General features: G+C 41.5%; 3 protein-coding genes across 5 annotated transcripts in view; 1 reads left to right on the top strand and 2 right to left on the bottom strand.

Moving 5' to 3' along the window:
• Nucleotides 1–467: 467 nt before the first annotated feature.
• On the bottom strand, nt 468–3,505 carry LOC109465129. Its single transcript, XM_019762270.1, is given in 4 exon segments — nt 468–558; nt 672–691; nt 694–2,691; nt 2,900–3,505. Coding segments are annotated over 4 exon segments (2,715 nt in total).
• Nucleotides 3,506–7,659: 4,154 nt separating this feature from the next.
• LOC109465143 (histone-lysine N-methyltransferase SETD7-like) lies at nt 7,660–12,080 on the top strand. The gene is made up of 3 exons (XM_019762290.1): nt 7,660–7,771; nt 8,894–9,565; nt 9,999–12,080. The coding sequence occupies exons 2-3, from the start codon at nt 8,896–8,898 to the stop codon at nt 10,418–10,420; spliced, it is 1,092 nt and encodes a 363-aa protein (XP_019617849.1). The 5' UTR covers nt 7,660–7,771; nt 8,894–8,895; the 3' UTR covers nt 10,421–12,080.
• Nucleotides 12,081–13,784: 1,704 nt separating this feature from the next.
• The window catches only part of LOC109465145, a 9,815-nt gene continuing 3,736 nt past the window's right edge, over nt 13,785–19,863 (bottom strand). For 2 of the 3 annotated variants that reach the window (XM_019762292.1, XM_019762294.1), the window contains 6 exons: nt 18,642–18,800; nt 18,097–18,228; nt 17,605–17,706; nt 16,865–16,948; nt 15,743–15,925; nt 13,785–14,766 (listed from right to left, as the gene is read on the bottom strand). In XM_019762292.1, coding sequence (XP_019617851.1) covers nt 14,684–14,766; nt 15,743–15,925; nt 16,865–16,948; nt 17,605–17,706; nt 18,097–18,228; nt 18,642–18,800 — 743 coding nt within the window. In that variant the 3' untranslated portion in view covers nt 13,785–14,683. The remainder of the gene's footprint in view (nt 14,767–15,742; nt 15,926–16,864; nt 16,949–17,604; nt 17,707–18,096; nt 18,229–18,641; nt 18,801–19,863) is intronic. The other variant, XM_019762293.1, reaches the window with a different exon arrangement.

Genomic DNA, 19,863 nt, shown 5'->3' with positions numbered 1-19,863 from the left:
AATTTCTGTGCAGTCGTTAAAATATTTTAGCAGAAATTGAGCCAAAATTGAAGAAAAAAAACATGTGTTAGCCAAAGCTTTAATAATAAAACGCATGAATGGGAAACAAAGCAAAAAATCAACAACAAAAAGAAAACCTGAAAGAGAATGAAAACATGTCGTAGAAAGAAAGTAATATACACAAAGCAAGAATTTGTCAGCATTTCCTTTTCATTTCCAGTTTAATCTTAAACAGATTAGAATATTACCAGACATTGTCGTCTCTTTCATTTTGTTACATAAATATTCTTTTGTCATACTGGCATTTTCATTTAAAGTTTAAATTCGCTACAAATAATATGTATGATCCTCTTAAAATGTAATTGTTTACCAGACCAACATTTGAATCCCCCCTCCCCCCATGTTTGCACAGAATTCAATTGAAATATTGATTGGAGAGAGTGAAATAGAATTAAATGTCGGGCTCACTACAGTGCAGGTTCGTAGCTTTTGACTTTAGTAGACTCTACAGAGTGACACAGAACTTTGCTACGGCCATGCTGGTCATGTGTGCTGTGGCTGGACAATGTTAGCCTGGTATCCAGACATATCTTAGCTGCCAAATCTATTTCGTCCTCTCCGCAATTTTCCTTGGCTTGAAGATTAAACAGGTTTGAATACCAGGCTAGGACAGGGTACGGTCTAGATGTGTCTGGCCAGGGATGGGGAGTTGTAGCAAGATGCCTTGTCAGAGCGCAGAGCGCCGCCGGAATTCTGCTGGTAGGTAGGGGACTTTGTGGCACCTGACAGGGAAGGAGAGTTGTAGGAAGCTCCCTTGCCGGTGCGCAGACCGGCGCCGGCATTCTGCTGGTAGGTGGGGGACTTTGTGGCACCCAACAGGGAAGGGGAGTTGTAGCTAGCTGCCTTGCCGGTGCGCAGAGCACTGCCGACATTCTGCTGGTAGGCGTGGGACTTTGTGGCACCCTGCTGGTTGTACAGAATGACTGGGTGCTGGTAGCAGTTTTTGCCACCAGACTCATCGCTGCCGTTTTGACCATAGCCAGCCACGACGGCCCTTTCCCTGTTTGGTGTCTGACGGGGGCGCTCGGTGTTGTACGGGCGGGACGGCACGGGGTGGGTCTGCGCGCGGGGGCGGGCTGCGTACGCTGCGCCAAGCTTGGCCTGGCCGTACGGGAAGGCTTCTGAGCAGGAAGAACCGGCCCTGCGCAGATCAGGGTGGTCCTGGAAACCACCCTCAGCGTAGGGGCTGATCACTGACACACCCGAGCTGTCGTGATCGTCGAAACGCCCCTCAGCGTAAGGACTGATCACTGAGCCATCCGAGTTGTCACCTGACAAAGGCCACCTAGAGCAGGCGTTGACCTGATCGCCATTGCGGGGTGGACCTGCACAGTTACCTGGGGCTTTACTATGCCTGACCACACACCAGCCACAGAGCAAAATCACCGGCCACTCAACAACAGCCAGTAACCAGCCAGAAACTGCCAACACCTTGTACCATGCATATGTGCAGCTGCACATACTATCGTCGTGGCCATCATGACTTGCGCTAGTGGACAGTGGTGTAGAGGGGATACTGGCTGAGTGTGGTGTCGTGTTTATGTGTGGGAGCTCTGTCGCTTGTAGTGTTGTCGTGTCAGAGTGTGCGCGCGCGCTCACCGCGAAGACGGCAGTGTCGGAGCCAGTTTCCGAAGAAGCCGTACAAGTGGTGTTCCCAAAGGGCAAGGGCTCGGCGGTCTCAAGCCAAAGGGTGAAGCTGGACCTCACCATGTAGTTAGAACACAGGCTGTGATTTCCTGATTCTGGCCCCTTACATTTCACCCAGCCCTCAGCCTTTAGGTCGGTCACCACTCTCACGGTCAGGTTACCAATCGGGAGACTGTCGTGAGTGGTCGTGTCCTTTTCGTACGTCATGTCGAACGAGTGTCGTGAGTCGTTTGGAGGGAAGGTCCAGGACACTTGGGGCAACTGCTCCCAGTACACTCTGCCCACGGCCCTGTACTTGTGATCGGCAATGCGTTCGGCTGTACCGATCTCCACTAGCGGTGGCGGGCAGGGCAGGGTGTCGCTGGGATAGACTGGCGCGGAGAGGTTTCGCATCAGTGCCAAGGCGGGACAGCTTGCTGCCCGTATGGTACCTCTATAGCGCTGCTTGAACTTTGGGTTGGTCCCGCCCCCGTTTTCGTACAGCCAATCATTGGCACACGTACAGCGCGGACGATTGCTCATGTTGATTCTTTTCCAAGACAACCCCCTCCCTTCCAGCGCAATGGCGGCAACACCATTTCCATACACGACGAGAGAGCCTGGAAATGATTTTTTGAACCAACCACCAGACAGGAAGGTCAGCCTGTTTTCTGCAAGGTTTAGGGAATGCAGTTTCGTGTTTGCGTGGAACGCGCCGTCAGCAATGTGGGAGATTTTGTTACCCTCCAAGTTCAGGGCTCGCAGTCGTTCAAGCCCGTGGAACATCCCCGCGTCGATCGAGCGCAGTTTGTTCTGCACGAAACGGACAAGTTCTACGGGCTTGATCGCCTGCAGGGTCCCCGGTGCTACGTTAGTGATGTGATTGGCACTTACGTCAAACCAGGGTGGCTCCACTCCCAGGAACGTGCCAGGCGACAGCGTCAGGATTTGGTTGTCCACCAAGACGAGGTAGGACAACCTGGGTAGCCCATAGAAGCAGCCATCCTGTAGCAGACATATGCAGAATTAAGAACGATTAAGAATTAAGATCTATTTGAAGCATTGCATATTGTTGAAGATAAACTTCATTTATACGACAATTTTACAACACAAGAACCATATTATGAGACTTGTCTGCCTTACAAAGAATATCCACTTTGAGATGAGTCCTATATGATAAAAAAACAGGATGTCAATGTGTGCTATTTGTTACCTCCAGATGTGTTAGGTTGTTCTCCAACATCAGCAGATACTTCAGGCCCTGCATCCCAGCAAACGTGCTGTTCTTCAGAGTCTGGACGTTGCTCCGCCAGATGACCAGGGTAGATACCTGTGGCAACTTAGCAAACGCCCCTACCTCTATTGCCGTTAGGTTACAACCCACAAACCACAACCTGCACATTCTACCACATGGGATCTGAGAGAGGATCTCTGCCTTGTCAGTGCCAAGCGTGCCGACGTTGTTGTCAACGATCATGATATTGGTTCTCGTTTGTGGCGAGGGGTTCTGATTGGGACCCCCCTGTGTAGGCCTTGTTTCGTTAGAGCAGATCTGACACGACTGGAACATCTGACTCAAAGCAAATGAGTATCCAAACGGCCCCTTGTAGCTTGTTGCTTCGGACGGGTGTTTGGTCCACTTGTACCGGTACGGTCCAATGTCATATCGGTACTCGTGGCCACCGCTACGGCTGTCACCTACACCACACTTCGCCACGGACACTTTACGGCAGCTCTGCCAGCTACCTGCGTCCACACATGGCACTAGCAGCCACATAAGCAGCAACAAAGAGACTTTTGTCATCAGCTTTATCGCCATGATAGAAGGTTAACACACCATACTATTGATAGCAATGAGCTACAACAGAAGGCTATATTACCACATTACAAGATGGTTTTGTAAAAAGTGTTACCTTTACAGCACAGAAAACAGCCGTGTTCCCTCCACGGGTGCGCAACAGCGCTCTGAACCCTGCCTATCACGCAACCTGTCACGCGTTTTGATTGGTCTCTGTTATGCTCAGCAAGAACCAACCAATGAGAATGCCAATAACAACGGCATCGTGAAAGAACAGAAGCATTGTTAGGAGGCTGAAGATTTTACAAGCCGCTTTTTTTGCCATATTGCAACTTATGAGTCTGTGTATGTGGGAAACCAACATAATCGCTAGCTAGGAAAGTCTTTGATCCAAATATGAATTTTCACAGCAGCTACCTTATCAAAGACGCTTGTTGCAGGGTGAATAAACGCAACAGGTTGACAAATAAGAAAACAACACGTTGACAAAACTTGGTAGAATTTATTTAGTCTGGCGTTTCTGAACCGAGCAGTTAAAGATACTAGTATCCATGCAATGCCGTTTTAGGGGTTGGAAACCCGATTTTTCAAAGCTAAGATTCTGACATAGTGACTTGAAACCACACTGTGCCAATGTATATTGACCCTCATGGAGCAAAAATTCGAAACATTTTGACGGTAAATGGTTACTGAAAGGGCCCTGAGCTGATTTTTAGGGTACCACCCCGAAAATAAAGGACTCATCTTGGGGCTTGTTTCTGCAGTTTTAAATGGCCTAAGTATAAAAGGCTGATTCAAATGTGATAATGTGAAGCAGTATGTGTCAATACCATACCGATTTTCTTATTCATACTCGTAATATTTCCAGTTTTGCTGCCCTAAAATCGCATTGGATGCCTTTAAGATTTATCCCTCTGTGTCGGTGACTTGGTACACAATGACTACATAATGTAATCCATCACAGGGTGTCTACAGCACTGGTTACCATGGTGATAGACGTCTGGTTCAGGTCATTGACCATGTGGTTGGAGAGGAAGAAACTGAATAAAAACAATATGCTTTCCTTCTGCGAAGGTACTAGTACTACTATACATGATAGTATTTAAAGGCATCCAGTGCAATTTTCAGGGCTTGGAAAGTAGATTTTTCAAAGTCAATGTTCTAGTCACTTATCTATACTAAGTTGAACAAGATTTATCCCTCTGTGTCGGTGACTTGGTACACGATGACTTTGTTATCGTTTTAAAGCCGGGACGAAGACTTCCTGTATGCCGTCCCCGGTGACGTCAGCCATGACGATCTGCCCCACCGTGCCTGTTGTGTCCCAAACTGTGCCCGTCCCATTCCGTGCCTGAGCGGGCACAGAACGGGACACAGCCTGACTGTCCAGAACCGTGCCCGGAAGTGCTGTCAATCATAGTGATTGGCGGGAACCTAAGCATAATTATTCACGCCCACGATTTCTTATATGGCTAGATTACGTGAGATTTTGCGAGTCTGTGTACAGCATGTGCTTTCAAAACGCAGTTTTCTCACAACTTAGTCTTATGTTTGGTCGACATGAACCTAGATAATAATATACGGAGACTAGTTAATACAAGAAAGAAACTCGCTTGGGACACATGTTATGAGAACTGTGTTCAGTCCCCTAGCTTAAATAATACGTGTCCAGAACTGTGTTTGGTCAGGCACGGTTCTGGATAGTCCCCCGCGTGTCTCAGAATGTAGATTTTCCCCAGGCACGGTTTGGGACACGCGCCGAGTGACCCAAACCATGCCCAAGCACGGTTTGGGACAAGGCACGGTTTGGGACACAACAGTTGTTCTGCCGCCATGATACACCGTGTCCTGCTTGTACCTGACAGAAATTCAAAATGCCTTGTGTTTTTTCAGGCGCTTGTAATGTATAAGATGTTCCTTGTATTCTTCCCGCCAGTTTTTTAATAGTAGCACGTCTGTCACAGTCTCATCATGTGGGACGTCCCGTATGGGTAAACCGCTTCACTTCCTGTATATCCGGTACCGCCACCTCCGCACTACTTTCTTACATTTTAAGACTGTTGACCACCACCCAAACGATCCAGCTCGCACTTTTCACACGTTTGTATAGGGATAACTTCCATTTTGATTGTATAAGGTTTTAGTAGAAGCTATAAATATATTTACACATCAAAGTTTAGTGCTGTATTAAGCCTCACGGCGGATTGATTTTTACCCTCCATGAAAATGGGGGTACTGTTTTTACTCCGTTTCATGTTTGGTCTGATATCTGAAGATCGGTGAGAAGGAACTGTACGATATTTGGCAGATTGATGGATGGGGCCTTGGAGATTGTGTAGGTTGACTTTGAGCCCCTGGTGATTGACCTTGGTACTGCAGTTTAATTTTTTTATTCTGTTGTTTTCGCGTTATGGACTGTTTGTGCGATATTAAGGTAGCATGTAGTTGTTATTACCATGGTTTAGTGGTTTAAATTTGGGTCCCCTAGCTGTTTGCGTTTGATATTTACAAAATGTTTAATGTTGGACTTTTTGTGTTGAATGTTTGGAAAATCTGGGGGATGGTTTGGTATGATTTTTGGTATGTGGGTAGTTGTTGAGTCTCTTTGTGTTTTGGAGTGCATTAGCAGGTTGTCGCATATTTTTATTGCTTAATTTAAAAGGATTTTCACTTTTTCACCCCTACTTCATAATAGGATGGTCTGTTTGACCCAAAAGTTGGGACAGAGTGTTTTTGTTTATACCTCCAGCTGGCAGGTCAGACCCAGGCAGCCCTATCTATTTTTACCCCTAGACAGAGATGCCGGAAAATAAATCTTGTTTGTCTGGTCTGCAGGTCATTTGACCTGGTCATTGACCTACATGTACAGGCAAATGTAGCCTGGGTACCATCCCCAGTAGTATATTCGCAAACTCTATAACAGTTATAGAGTTTGCGAATATACTACTGGGGATGGTACCCAGGCTAAGGCAAATGACCTGCTGGCCATCAAAGTAAACAAACCATGGTAACAAGACACTAAACGCCTGCACATGACAGCTTGATGAATACAAAGTGCCACCACAAATCATTCTGCTGATAAAAACAAAGTTTGACTCATAATATCTCTATTGAAATACACCAAAAGATTACAAAATAACAAGCTATTTCATGGAGGGATGATGTCTACGACTTCTCCTTGTTTTGTGATGAGGTCTGGCGGAAACCTCAGAATCTCGCCTGGACCCTCTGGGCCGTATTTCGAGCAGAACTCTTACCAGAGAAGGCCATGACCGAAGTCTTCCCGCTTTTCTTCAAACTTTCCTCCAAATTTGCGACTTGGTCTTCAAATCAAAGAAGGTAAGTGACATGTGCTTGTATCCATGAGAATCGCTGTTATGTATTAACGTTAGATGTGTTTCGGAAACTGTTTTAGAGTGTGGAAATTTATCTCCGATGGATTTTCCCGGCAGAAAGTTAGCATCATAATTTTGTTTTGGAAAATCATGAGAAATTGTGCTTTTGAATTTTTTTTCGAAGCAGTGATAGCGGTAAGATTTCTTGTTGTACTACCATCTATTAAAACACACATGTTTGGCATGGTGAATAATAGACTCTTCGTTTTAATCCCTCCACATTCTCTTCCTTATTATTGACTTTCGCATTCGTTTTCCAAATTTTCTTTTCTTTTTCAACTCACGGCATACATTTTGCAGCTGGCGGACCAGTGTGAAGAAAAAGATTAACGTTAAAGTCATGGCGAACAAATCACCCAATATCTGCTTAGACTGAGAAAACCCTACTGGTGCACTCCCAGAAAAAACGACGAAATTAATTTCACAAGTCCATCAAGATATGGGTTGGGTATTTTCTTAACCCATGAAAATTTTTCATGGAGGTAAAAACGGAAGGCAACCAGTGCATCATGTCTGTCGCATACAATGAGGCAAAGGGATCTTGAGTCACTGTGAGCTATGAACGCACAGATACGTCTTAAAAACATAACTTTATTGCGCAACAATTGTACAGTGTACAAAGTATGGCATCTAATAACGTAAGTAAGTACATTTCAACTACATTTTCATAAGGCTAATCTAATACTCGTACGTCACTGACCTCCTTCACAGGGTGAAAAAATTTACCTGATGAACCTGATGATATCAGCCTTCAACTCACAACTATGAGGCTATGGGGGCTTGAATAACCTTTCACCCCAGCACCATTCCATCATGGCCGCCGAGCACCACTAGCAGCAGGACGGTTTCTCACCAGTTTTGCCCTTTCCTGCCTTAAAGCTGGCGCAAGCGGGTAAGTAACTACAACTTTTGATAACACATCTAATACTTCAAACATAAATGTTGATATTTTCAATTAGAGAACCTGTGAAAGGGACTGAGGAGCTCGGAAAGACCGAGATACATTTGTTGGCCCTGCCCAACTGTGTTTCGCTTCAGAAATTATAGGGACAGTCCACAAATAGATAGTGAGTGGGTCTATCGAAACGTATTACAGTTCAAAGAAATGACATTAGCTATTGATACAACATGACTATCAGGTTTACACTTTTATGTTACTCCAGGGTTGTTTTCACAGTTCACGGCAACCCCGTTACTATGAAACCCCCGATAACTAGTGAATCACCCCTACTTCAGATAGCCTTGCACCTGTTGCACTTGTGGTTGTCTCTACTCTTCTATAAATGGTCATGTGAATAACAACAGATGATGGTCAGTCCTTCACAAGGGCCTGGCTGTGGAGCAAAAGGGCGTGTGCACATGTGTTTGTTGGAAATTACAAGCTGAAATCCTGCTCAGGAATAAAATTATAATATTAGAACCATGTAGCTTTATTTGCTTCAGCTAAGTGCAGTGCATTGTTTAGTGATTTACATTTGTCCACCGTCACTACTTGTACTACATGTAGCTTGAGAATTTATACATGTAACTTGTTATCTGTAAACGTAGTTGTGTTGTTAGAACTTAGACTTTACCAAAAAGGATATGTGTAACTTTATACAATAAATATCTCCATTCATTGTGCTAATTGATTGTAATTGTTTCTTAAGGTTTGCACTATTTAGAAGGAGCAACAAGTATATAATGTTTCTACAAAGATCACAAAACCCACTCATTATGCAGAATGTGGTCCTATTCATTATCCATTGCCTTCAAATAAAGAAGTCGAACCTCATAATAGCAATCTTTTGATGCAATAAAAAATAACAGCCAGCTGCTGCCATGCCGTGTAAGTCACTGTAACTGCGAAGCTGGTGTGTTACGCTTAAGGCCTGTTATTCTGGCTATACTGTATACAGAATAACAAACGTAGTATCGTATATTTAGTTATAGTTGATCAGACAGTAGTTGTATGTTCTCTAATGTATTTGGACATGGTATTGGAAATTCAATTCAATTCTATGTCTGTCTTCAGCAATGGAAAGTGATGAAGAAGAAGAGTACACGCTACAGGGTCCGGTGGACAACGAAGGATTCCCTCACGGGCACTGCACGCTCGCCTACACGTCCGGCGACAAGTTCCAGGGTCATTTCGACCACGGCGCCAAATCTGGCAAAGGGTGCTTCCATTTTTACGACGGCAGCAAACTTGAGGGGGTGTTTGACGGCGGATTGCTGCAGGGGAAGGGGCTGTACACATACGAGGACGGGAGTGTGCTGAAGGGGGTTTATATTGACGGGGAGCTAAACGGACCTGCTGAGGAGTTTAACAGTGAAGGACTGCTGACGTTCAGGGGACAGTACAGTAACGGTGTGAGGTGTGGGTTCTGTTGGATCTACTCGGCAGATGGAGGATGTATCTGCGGGGAGGTGAACGAGGAGGGAGAAATGAGCGGCAGCAACATCGCCTACATCTACCCAGATATGAAGCTTGCTCTCATTGGCTCGTTCGTGGATGGGGAAATGGTCAAAGGTCAGCTTGCGGAGGTGATGGGGATCAGTGAAGACAGGCCACAGTTCAAGATGGTGTCAGATGGTGGGATCTATAAGTGTGACGTGTCCACAAGCAGCAGTATATCATCTGATCCACAGCTACCAGATCCATATGAACAACAAATGGTTTATGTTGGTGCATCTACTATACAAGGTACGTAAACAAGAGCATGGAAGAAAGATGTCACATGCATCTTTTTGAATTACTTAGGCCTAGGGAAAAAATTGTTTTGTTTCCAGTTCCAGGGACCTGAAAAAATAGGGTTGGTCTAGGGATTCTCTTGTTTTTCTGATTGTGGCGGAGGTGATCCAATGAATGTAGTTTTAATTGAAAACTGACATACATGAAACTTTTATTTTATTTATTTGAAATTGCAACATGGCAATACAATGTTGCCGCCAGGCAGCTGATAGCTGATATTGCGACATGAAACTTGAAAGTTACATAATATTGATAGATATATTACATGTTAAACAAGGTAGATGCAGCCTCAAATATACATAGATATAGATAATCCTCCAATGTTTCTAACAGAGAACAAGATACATGATATATACATGATAACTTTCTTCTGTTTTCAATCCAGGTGCGTCAGAGGGTCTGTTCATGAAAGTTCCCGTCAAGGAGGACAAAGTCGTGGCGTTCTACAACGGACTGCGCCTGACGCACACCGAGGTCGACGCCCGCGATTGGTCGAAGAACAGCAACACCATCTCCCTGGACGAGGAAATCGTGATCGACGTCCCGCCGCCATTCCACGACACCAAACATTACTGCTCCTCCCTCGGACACAAAGTCAACCACTCCTTCAGCCCTAATTCCAAATATGACCTTTTTCAACATCCGAGGTTCGGCTTCATCAAATGTATCCGGACCATCAAGCCTGTGTCCGCAGACCAGGAGTTGACCGTAGAATACGGCTACGACCATCACGGATGTGGTGCAGATAATCCAGACGCACCAGACTGGTACAAAGAACAAATGAAATCCCTCAAAGGGCAGAATTGATATCAGTTCAAATCAGAGTTTTGATCATCGTCTGTCACTTTATCATTTCACTGAATCCTGGTAGTAAGGCCACACCTGTTTAATTTGTTGGTTCTCGAATTCGCAGAAAAAAAGTAAGCAACAGGGAAAAAATGCTTAGGCATCCTATTATAGGCCCAAATAGGAGTGATGAAGTCAACAAATTATAATTCAAAGAATGAATTTTGAATTTGTAGTTAAAACACTGCATAGATAGATTGAAAAACTGTAAAAACTAGGAAGACAAGGACTTTCTTTATCTATTGAGGCCAACAGTGTATGGGCATGTTGGAGTTGATTCAGAAGGATTCATTCTTTTTGCAAATTAGAACATTACAGAAAAAATATGGATATTTCATGATTATGACAGACAAAAATGGCATGTTTTATATGAAAAAAATATTAAGGTTATGTAAAATCACACCAGGATTTAAGTGAGCACATGCTTAAGTTTGCCAAGTTGATCAAAGTAAATCTATCTGGAGGTGGCCAAAACTCTGGTTCAAATCTGAACCATACTTTTTAAATGACACAAGAATTTGGAAGATGCTGGTAAATTGGTTGGGCTGAATATTTAGAAATATCATGATATGGAATGAAAGTGTAATTCACAACAACTAATCAAGTTGAAAACACACTGGTCACTTAATATTTATTAAATTTCTAGTGGCCAGTGTTGATGTGTTTCATAATTGAAAAAAAATCTTCCCAACATGTATGCTACTAACTACAGCATTTTTGTATGAATTGTTAGAAAAAATCATGTCTGGAGAGTTACTAATGTCATAATGCAAAGTGGAAAATTGTAGTTGTTGCATGAAGTGTTTCTTTGAACAAGAGCGCATAATGAATATAAAAGTAATCAAAATACTCTGCCTATATACACATACTGACCTATCAAAAAGTAATATTTTAACAAGTGGAAAATAATATTTTAGAGGAAAATAAAGTGAATTTCTTTTTTTGTGGAAACGCTTTTTTAGGCCATACCAATTTAATTTGTTGGTTCTCAGAAAAAATATTAAGTGACATGGCAAAAGGAAAAACTCAGGCCAAGGCATCCTATGATAGCTCTACATGTAAATGCTATGATAGGAATTATGAACTCAACATATAACCAGACTAGTTTACAATTCAAACAATGAATTTTGAACTTTTAATCAAACTGCTGTATTGATGGAAAACTGAAATAAGTTAGGAAGACAAGAACTTGCTTCAACTGTTACAGCCAAAATATGATCATTTTAGAGTTGATTCAGAACACGAATAATTTTTTGGCAAGTCATAAAAAAGAAACGGGTTATCCAGGAACCAATTGATTAAATTTGTGAGGCCTTAATAGTGATTAAAAGTAATGCTAGACTTACAAGAAATAGACACTGAAGTAACTGGAAAGTGTGCATTACTACACAAGTATCTTTTTGCTTAAAGGGACACGAGATTTGATAAAATCTGTCTTTATGCCATGCATAGTATTTTAACTATTTATGTCTGAAAAGTGATTTCTGCTCTTAGTTTTTTAGTCCATCGTAGTTTAGAGCTTTGAAGTTTCAGCTAGTGCCTAGCAACCACAAATTGGCCGCCACCATTACTCTCCAAGCAGAGGTTTGGGTTTGGGGTTATTTTTGGTGTGTTTTTAGGCTTTTTTTATCGGGGTTTCTCTTTTGCACTGGAATTTTTTCTGTTGGGTTTGGTGGGAAAAAATTCCAGTGCAGAAGAGAAACCCCGATAAAAAGCCTAAAAACACGCCAAAAATTACCCCAAACCTCTGCTTGGAGAGTACACCGCCATACCTTCGCAATGACATAATCGCGAAGTTCTTAAGAACTTTCGTCAATGTTTGATGCAATTCGATCTTGGTACTGTCTCTGACTTCTTGTCTATTTCAGCTGTTGTTACACAGGTCGGCATGATGGAGAAGAAGAAGATATATATAGTAACAACAACAATATGACAGAAAAAGACAAGGAGTCAGAGATAGTACCTAGATTGAATAGCAGCGAACGCGAGAACGTTAACAAAGTTCTTAAGAACTTCATAATTACGTCATTGCGAAGGTATGGCGGCGGCAAATTTGTGAACGCTAGGCGCTAGCCACAACTTCAAATAGGCAGCAGCGCTCTAAACTACGATGGACTAACGAACTAAATGCAGAAATCACTTCAAACATACCATGCATGGCGTAAAGACAGATTTTATCGAATCTCTTGTGTCCCTTTAATCCAACCTATAAGATGTAGCTAATTTGCATGTCGTTCATAATATCTATGTATGTAACTGAACATTTAGTAAATTTTATCCTTGTTGCAGAAAATAATCAGGTACACAGGAAGATTTGGACTGTACTGAAAATGGAGTCATGGGGATGGACTGGTTCATGATGTATTGACAATAATGAAGACTGAATAGCAAAGTTCTTTTTATCACAACCATTTATTTTTCAATCCGATGTTTCGATGACCTTCTGTCATCTTCATCAGGGCAATTCTGACTGGTTTACTGTGCACTGACACTATATGTTACTTGGTGCATAGTGCACTAAAGGTATGTATTGTAAACAGAAAAAAACTAGCTTAAGTGCACTATGAACTATGTAACACCTTTAGTGCACTATGCACCAAGTAACACCTAGTGTCAGTGCACAGTAAACCAGTCAGAATTGCCCTGATGAAGATGACAGAAGGTCATCGAAATGTTGGCTTGAAAAATAAATGGTTGTGATAGAAAGAACTTTGCTATTCAGTCGTTTACCAACCTGATGAAATTATTTACAGAAATAATGAAGACTGCTTGGAAAAAATTTAAAGCTTTTTTCGGTTGTCTGAACCCATTGCAATCATCCCCCTTTGCTTAGTGCCTTACCTGTGACAAGCTCTTTTAACAAGCTGAAGTGTTTTGAATCACTGAATGTCTACATCTTATTTATTTTGATGTAAAGGGACAAGTTTCCAAGTCAAATTACTGGAGCATGATTATGTATTGCTACTTTCCTTCAAATAGCTACCTTACCTTCAAATGTATGCAATGTATTTTCTTGTCCAGATTGCATTGTTGAAGGGTATTGAAGTCTTGGTGGCAATTTGTCATACGTATGGCATGACTTACAAATGGAAGAATGTTATGTGGACATCATTGTTGTGTTGTATATGTAGTCCTTTTAGATATGACATTATAAGATAAGACACCACCAAGTGGTACAGAATAGTACATGGTGAGGGATGGCACATCAGCACCAATACTGGGGATGGTACAGAATAGTACAGGGTGGGGGATGGCACATCAGCACCAAGACTGGGGATGGTACAGAATAGTACAGGGTGGGGGATGGCACATCAGCACCAAGACTGGGGATGGTACAGAATAGTACAGGGTGGGGGATAGCACATCAGCACCAAGACTGGGGATGGTACAGAATAGTACAAGGTGAGGATAGCACATCAGCAACAAGACTGGGGATGGTACAGAATAGTACATGGTGAGGGATGGCACATCAGCACCAAGACTGGGGATGATACAGAATAGTACAGGGTGGGGTGTAGCACATCAGCAACAAGACTGGGGATGGTACAGAATAGTACATAGTGAGGGATGACACATCAGCACGAAGGCTGGGGATGGTACAGAATAGTACAGGGTGAGGGATGGCACATCAGCACCAAGACTGGGGATGGTACAGAATAGTACAGGGTGGGGGATAGCACATCAGCACCAATACCGGGGATGATACAGAATAGTACGGGGTGGGGGATAGCACATCAGCACCAAGACTGGGGATGGTACAGGATAGTACAGGGTGGGGGATAGCACATCAGCACCAATACTGGGGATGGTACAGAATAGTACAGGGTGGGGGAAAAGTGCACAGTGTTTGAAGGTTTTTTTAACTTTTTTATTCATCATTTGTTAATTCATACGCTTCTTGTCCATCGAAATATGTCAGACCTAGAAAAAGGCATGCGAATCCATTTCTGTACATTGCTTAGTCAATGATACAGATCTATATTCCGCCATATTCCAATGGTCTGCATTTACATCACCTTGTTATGTCGGATACAATAATGATCAGTATAACAGTTCCATACACCAATTATATTCCCTAACAAATGTCGTTAACAGTATTATTGTATCTCACTTAATTATTGATTCGATGCTTCATTAGCAGTTCTACAATCACTTTAAAACTTTACAGAATCCAACACACGGTTAGACCACATTGTGTGGACTCTTTTCCAGTGTTGAGACATGTCAGTCGTAGTGTTGTTCTTTTAATCCGACGTCCTCCTCTTCTTTTTTACGTTCTGATGTGTCAGCTTTCTCGCTCCGTTTATCTACAAGCATAAAGAAAGATTCTGTTAAAATATTTCATGGTTGTGGTCTTACTATAGTGTTCCTATCACGAAACACGAAACATATGGGCTGTTGTTCTTAAACGTGTTCTGTTCCAAAACATGATTTGGAATGACTTAGTTGAGTGCGTCTGTATTTCGTGTTTTATAATCAAGTATTTTGATTCTGACCCTAATCTAAACACATAGATACATACGCATACACATGCAGACTGACAAACAAACAAGGCTTATTTGACAGGCAAGTATGCTTCACAGCGTCGTAAGCCATGTTAGGCCGCAGCAAGTACATTTTATGAATGACATCCTCCGCAGACTCCAAATCTAATGCGAGCGGGCGAAAAAAACAAGACGGGCCGAAAAAACAAGGTTCCTACATTTTAAAATTTTGACTCAACCATTGTACAAATGGTTTTGATTCAGTGGGAACATCACATATACTAGTACACAGCCAGCATCACATATTACTGCATCAAAGTATTAAAGAAACAACACATTAAATCAGAGTCTTTCCTTGTCTCCTCTCTTCATAGTTATCTGCCATCCACCTTCCGGCATGGCAACGGACATCTTTACCCATTTTCGACATGTTGACCACTGTCAGAAGGCAACAAAATTTCTTGTTTTTTTTTTCCCAAATCAGGCGAAAATTAATGCGCGTGCTGATGTCATCCATAAAAATTACTTGCTGTGGCCTTATGGAACATTCCAAATCGTGGCCCAGCTGTGCCTATATTTGGAATTCAACGAAGTTGAATGCCTTCCAAAATATGTTTGGGAACAACACGTTTTGAAATACTACATGGGGCAAAGGATTAGCTAGAAAACTGGTTTACTGCTTTATTTTATACTGTTTACTATCGTACTGCGTACAATCTACACTGAGATATGAATATAGCTGGGCAATAACATGAAGGCTGTACAATTCCAGACTACCGTAATATAAAAAGCACCTTACTTCTTTCTACAGTGCCAATATCTTCATCTGAAGTCGACGTTGTGTCTCTTTTCGCGATCCTTCCCAACACGACGCTAGGGAGGACGGCCTTCCCCTTCTCCAGTTTTGTGTCCCCCAGGGTATCAGGCTCGGCCCCCACCTGAATCGTCATGGGGCCACTGGGCAGATTGGCGTGATATTCATCTGAGAAAATAAATAGCTTTGTTTTGATAACATTTTTTGTACAGAACTAATAGTTTATACCAAGTGGACCTACCTCAGGGCAACCCGCTTCTACTTCTCACTATAATATATGACGCTGCAATGAGATGAATGCGGTCCCAAAAGTAATTGACTTTGTATCTTACCCCCTTCTCCGTCTTGGGTCATGACTAATGTACATTTGTTTTAGGCCTAGAAAAAATGTTGTGTTTCCCTTTTCCCGACCGACCCTAGAAACTTTGTTAAACTGTATTAATATTGCCAGAGATCTCCAAAGTGTGGTGAAAAAAAGGAAAAAAAAGAGAGAATCCCTCCATACCCGCTACCGACCCCAATTTGTTCAGGACTGAAACAGGAAACACAACATTTTCTCCTAGGCCGTATCATTTTGAGTCAGTTCAAAAAGAGAAAGCAGAACAAGTGATTTTAGAACCCTTTCTGTTCCTTATATCATAGTTCGCAATTGTTCCAGTGATGCAATTCATGGTTCCGTATTGTTCGTCTCTTACTTAAAAAAAACATCAAACAGCAACATGGTTGGCAAGAAATAACATTAACACAAAACTGAGAAGTTGCAATTTCATACGTAGGACATCAGCATTACAAGTAGTTATATGTGTTTAAAGTTAAAACTTTTGGTCCAACACAAAAAGTTCTTCCTCAGTAGACTGGCCAAGTGAAGTTTGTCACGTGGCTTCTTTGAAGTGTGACATCAACACGGGTCAAAGGTATCAGTGTTGACGTCACACTTCAAAGAAGCCACGTGACAAGCTTCACTGGGTCAGTCTACTGTGAGGAAGACCAGAGTGACTGGTAGAAAGCTCTAGGTGAGAAAACTTTTTGTGTTGGACCAAAAGTTTTAACTTTAAACATGTAACTACCAACACAGATGAACTTTCATGATAGTACAAGTAGTTCTACCTTTGCCTCCTGGCAGGTCTATAGGCTGGGGTAAGTAGACGTTAATCATGTTGTTGATAATGCGGATTTTTCCTTCTCGAACATCTGCAAGACAAAACAGAAAGGTGTTCTTATTCAGAAAATATTGCAACATGATCGTTATGTTACGTGTTTGATTCTGGTTGATAAATCAAACGTATTGGTAAAGTCTATGACAACAGAGAATAAAGATTCCTGGTGATAATCATGATAGTGGATTTGCAGACATTCTTACTTCAAGGTTGCGTTTGAGACGCCATATCCTGAATGCACTGGACAAAGTAAGAATCTTGGATTTAGAACCGGACTTCTTTGCTCGAGGGATTAAAGAGGCCATCTACATCAAGGCATTACAACCATCCCTCAACAGAGACGGGGGGCGCCACAGACTTTCTGCAACCTATGATCCACTGCTCACGGAGTCAAGTGTGTTATCTGCGTGACGTCACGGAAGCAGTGGATTGTTCATTCCTTGACAAAGACTGGAGTTGTACAGTCGGAAATTTGGGTGAGTCCAATTTCTTGTGTTGGACATTACAGTTTAAACTTGCTGCATAATGACTTCTACCAACACAGATGAACTTCAAGATCCTGAATATTTGTTTTATTTTCACTACTGTAATAATGAAATGATAGTATACATACATTTAACATTAAATACATTCACTTCATTGATTGATATCTTAGTTTATCTAAAATATTATGTAAAAAGTAGTGGTTACATTTGTCCCAAAGTCGTTTGGGAATGTAGATCTCGTTGTTGATGACGTTGATAGGTTTGTCTGCTGAGTCATCCTTTTGACCCGTGATGAGAACTCCGCGCTCTGGAAACGAAAAAAAAGATCAAAATCTATTTTGATTTCTCAGGAAAGCTTATTTATATCTGAATTGAATATGGTAAAACGTGAATTACCCCCTTCAATATAAAATGATATAAGCTTACATGTATATTCATTTATACTTAGCCTAGGGTCTTCTTCAGGAATGATAATCCACTCACATCCAACACGTGACCTATTAGGTGACTAACGGGTAAGGTCACGTGTCAAGTTTGAGTGGATCATTATTACTGACGACGTCTAGATGGTAAACCGAGGATTTCATGAGGTTAAACTTATGTTAGATATAAGGTCGTATGGATGTTGTTCCGTGATGTTATCTATACGAAGGACAAAATACGACGGCAACAAGACAGAAAAATAACGATTTCATACCTTCTTGCTTTCTGGTACTTTTGTCTGCATGTGCGTCATCGTCAACTATATTGAGTCCCCTGGCTCGAAGAATGTCGTAAATGTCGTCTGCGCCCGAGGCAGTGACTTGTGATGCTGCTTCTTTGGTTTTGACTAACAGGTAAAGATACAAAAATTAAGAACAATGGAAATTTAACATTGCACAGATTAAAATTACTGAAGACGTCTATAGGGTAATATTGATATTAATATTGATTGGTTGATATTAAAGCTTATTCTTATCATTAGGTGGATACTAAATTTTCACAGCCATTGTATGAATGCTGGAGTAGATTTGACCAATTCTGCATACCAGTTGTGGCCAGAACCCCGTGTGAACATATGTATGTGCATATAAAAACATGATTTTTTATGTTAGAAGAAACATGCAGTGATTCTGAACATTAAATCGCTCTAATATTATGTTTGTTATATAACTTTACATGTACATATATAGCAGTTTTTCTATGTCGTCATTGTCCAATAAAGTTCATTGATGAAATTTTTCGGATGTAACAAAAACTTACCTTGGTCTTTTTTATCGCCCAAATGTTTTTGATTTGTGTCATCGTCAATGTAGATGCCCATTTGACGAAGTACGTCGTGTATGTTGTCGCTTTCCTGATCTTCTCGTGCATTTTCTATGTCGTCAGTTGTATAAGATGACTCTTCTTCACTGTTGGCTGCTGCAATACCAGACATGTATGTATAGACTCAGGTATCATATGTTATCCACACATGTATTTAGATTTGATCTTAGAGCGGCATGGCGAGAAAGAGTGGACTTGGTCCGGGCAATTCGCCCGACCTGATGATGATGATCATATATAATAATGAACGAAAACACGTTATATGCCAATATATTTTGACAGGTAACCTTTTTAGTAGGAATTTTGCAAAGTTAATATTGCTATACTGTATAGTAATGTTAACTTCGTAGAATTTCCTACTTACATGTTACATGTTAAAAATTATTGTCATATAACGTGTTTTCGTTCATTATTATATATAATATTTGGTTTTGGTGTCAATAAATGAATTTATTTCATAATGCTCAAAAGCTTGTTTTGTATGTTGTTTTATCAGCAGCTGCAGAAAGCTGTCTAGTTATCCCACTAGTTTACATGTCAATATCTTCCTTGTCTAGTTAAGTTTCCATGTTATTACCCTACATTGCACATTTCAAGGTAAATTGCATGGTATATTGCTTTAAACGGTCACTATGTATATATATCTACTAGTATATATATATACTGCATTTACTTCTTGAGAATCAGCTGGAGAGACATGTGTTCAATATTGGTGATAAAAACAAAACGCAAAAGGACATGTAACATGCGATAGAAAGTTCATGAAACATCGGTTTTTGTGGATTGAGAATGTCTATCACAATAGCTGCATGAAGATGCACACTCGAAGACAAGACACTTGCATTCTCTAGTTGTCTGATTGTTGTCTATTTGATTGATATGCTTTGGGTAAACGATACCTTGTCAAAACAGTATCCACACTGTTCGGCCCTCTATGCAGATGAGACAGCATTGCTCTACTTCTTAAAGATAAACGCCAGACTCAAACATACCAATCAAGTACAGCTGCTTTTGTCTATCTATCTATCTATCTATCTATCTATCTATCTATCTATCTATCTATCTAATATCTATCTATCTATCTATCTATCTATCTATCTATTTATCTCTCTCTCCCTCTCTCTCTCTCTCTCTCTCTATATATATATATATATATATA

This window comes from Branchiostoma belcheri, unplaced genomic scaffold (assembly GCF_001625305.1).
Source record: "Branchiostoma belcheri isolate BF01 breed outbred unplaced genomic scaffold, Haploidv18h27 scaffold149, whole genome shotgun sequence".
Lineage (NCBI taxonomy): Eukaryota > Metazoa > Chordata > Leptocardii > Amphioxiformes > Branchiostomatidae > Branchiostoma > Branchiostoma belcheri.
This window is presented reverse-complemented; position numbering and strand designations above follow the sequence as displayed.

Bases quoted from the DNA above. Each gene is read 5' to 3' on its own strand.
- LOC109465143 (XM_019762290.1), top strand. From the start codon at position 8,896: ATGGAAAGTGATGAAGAAGAAGAGTACACGCTACAGGGTCCGGTGGAC. The intron at 9,566-9,998 runs GTACGTAAACAA...TTTTCAATCCAG, and splicing joins TGGTGCATCTACTATACAAG to GTGCGTCAGAGGGTCTGTTC.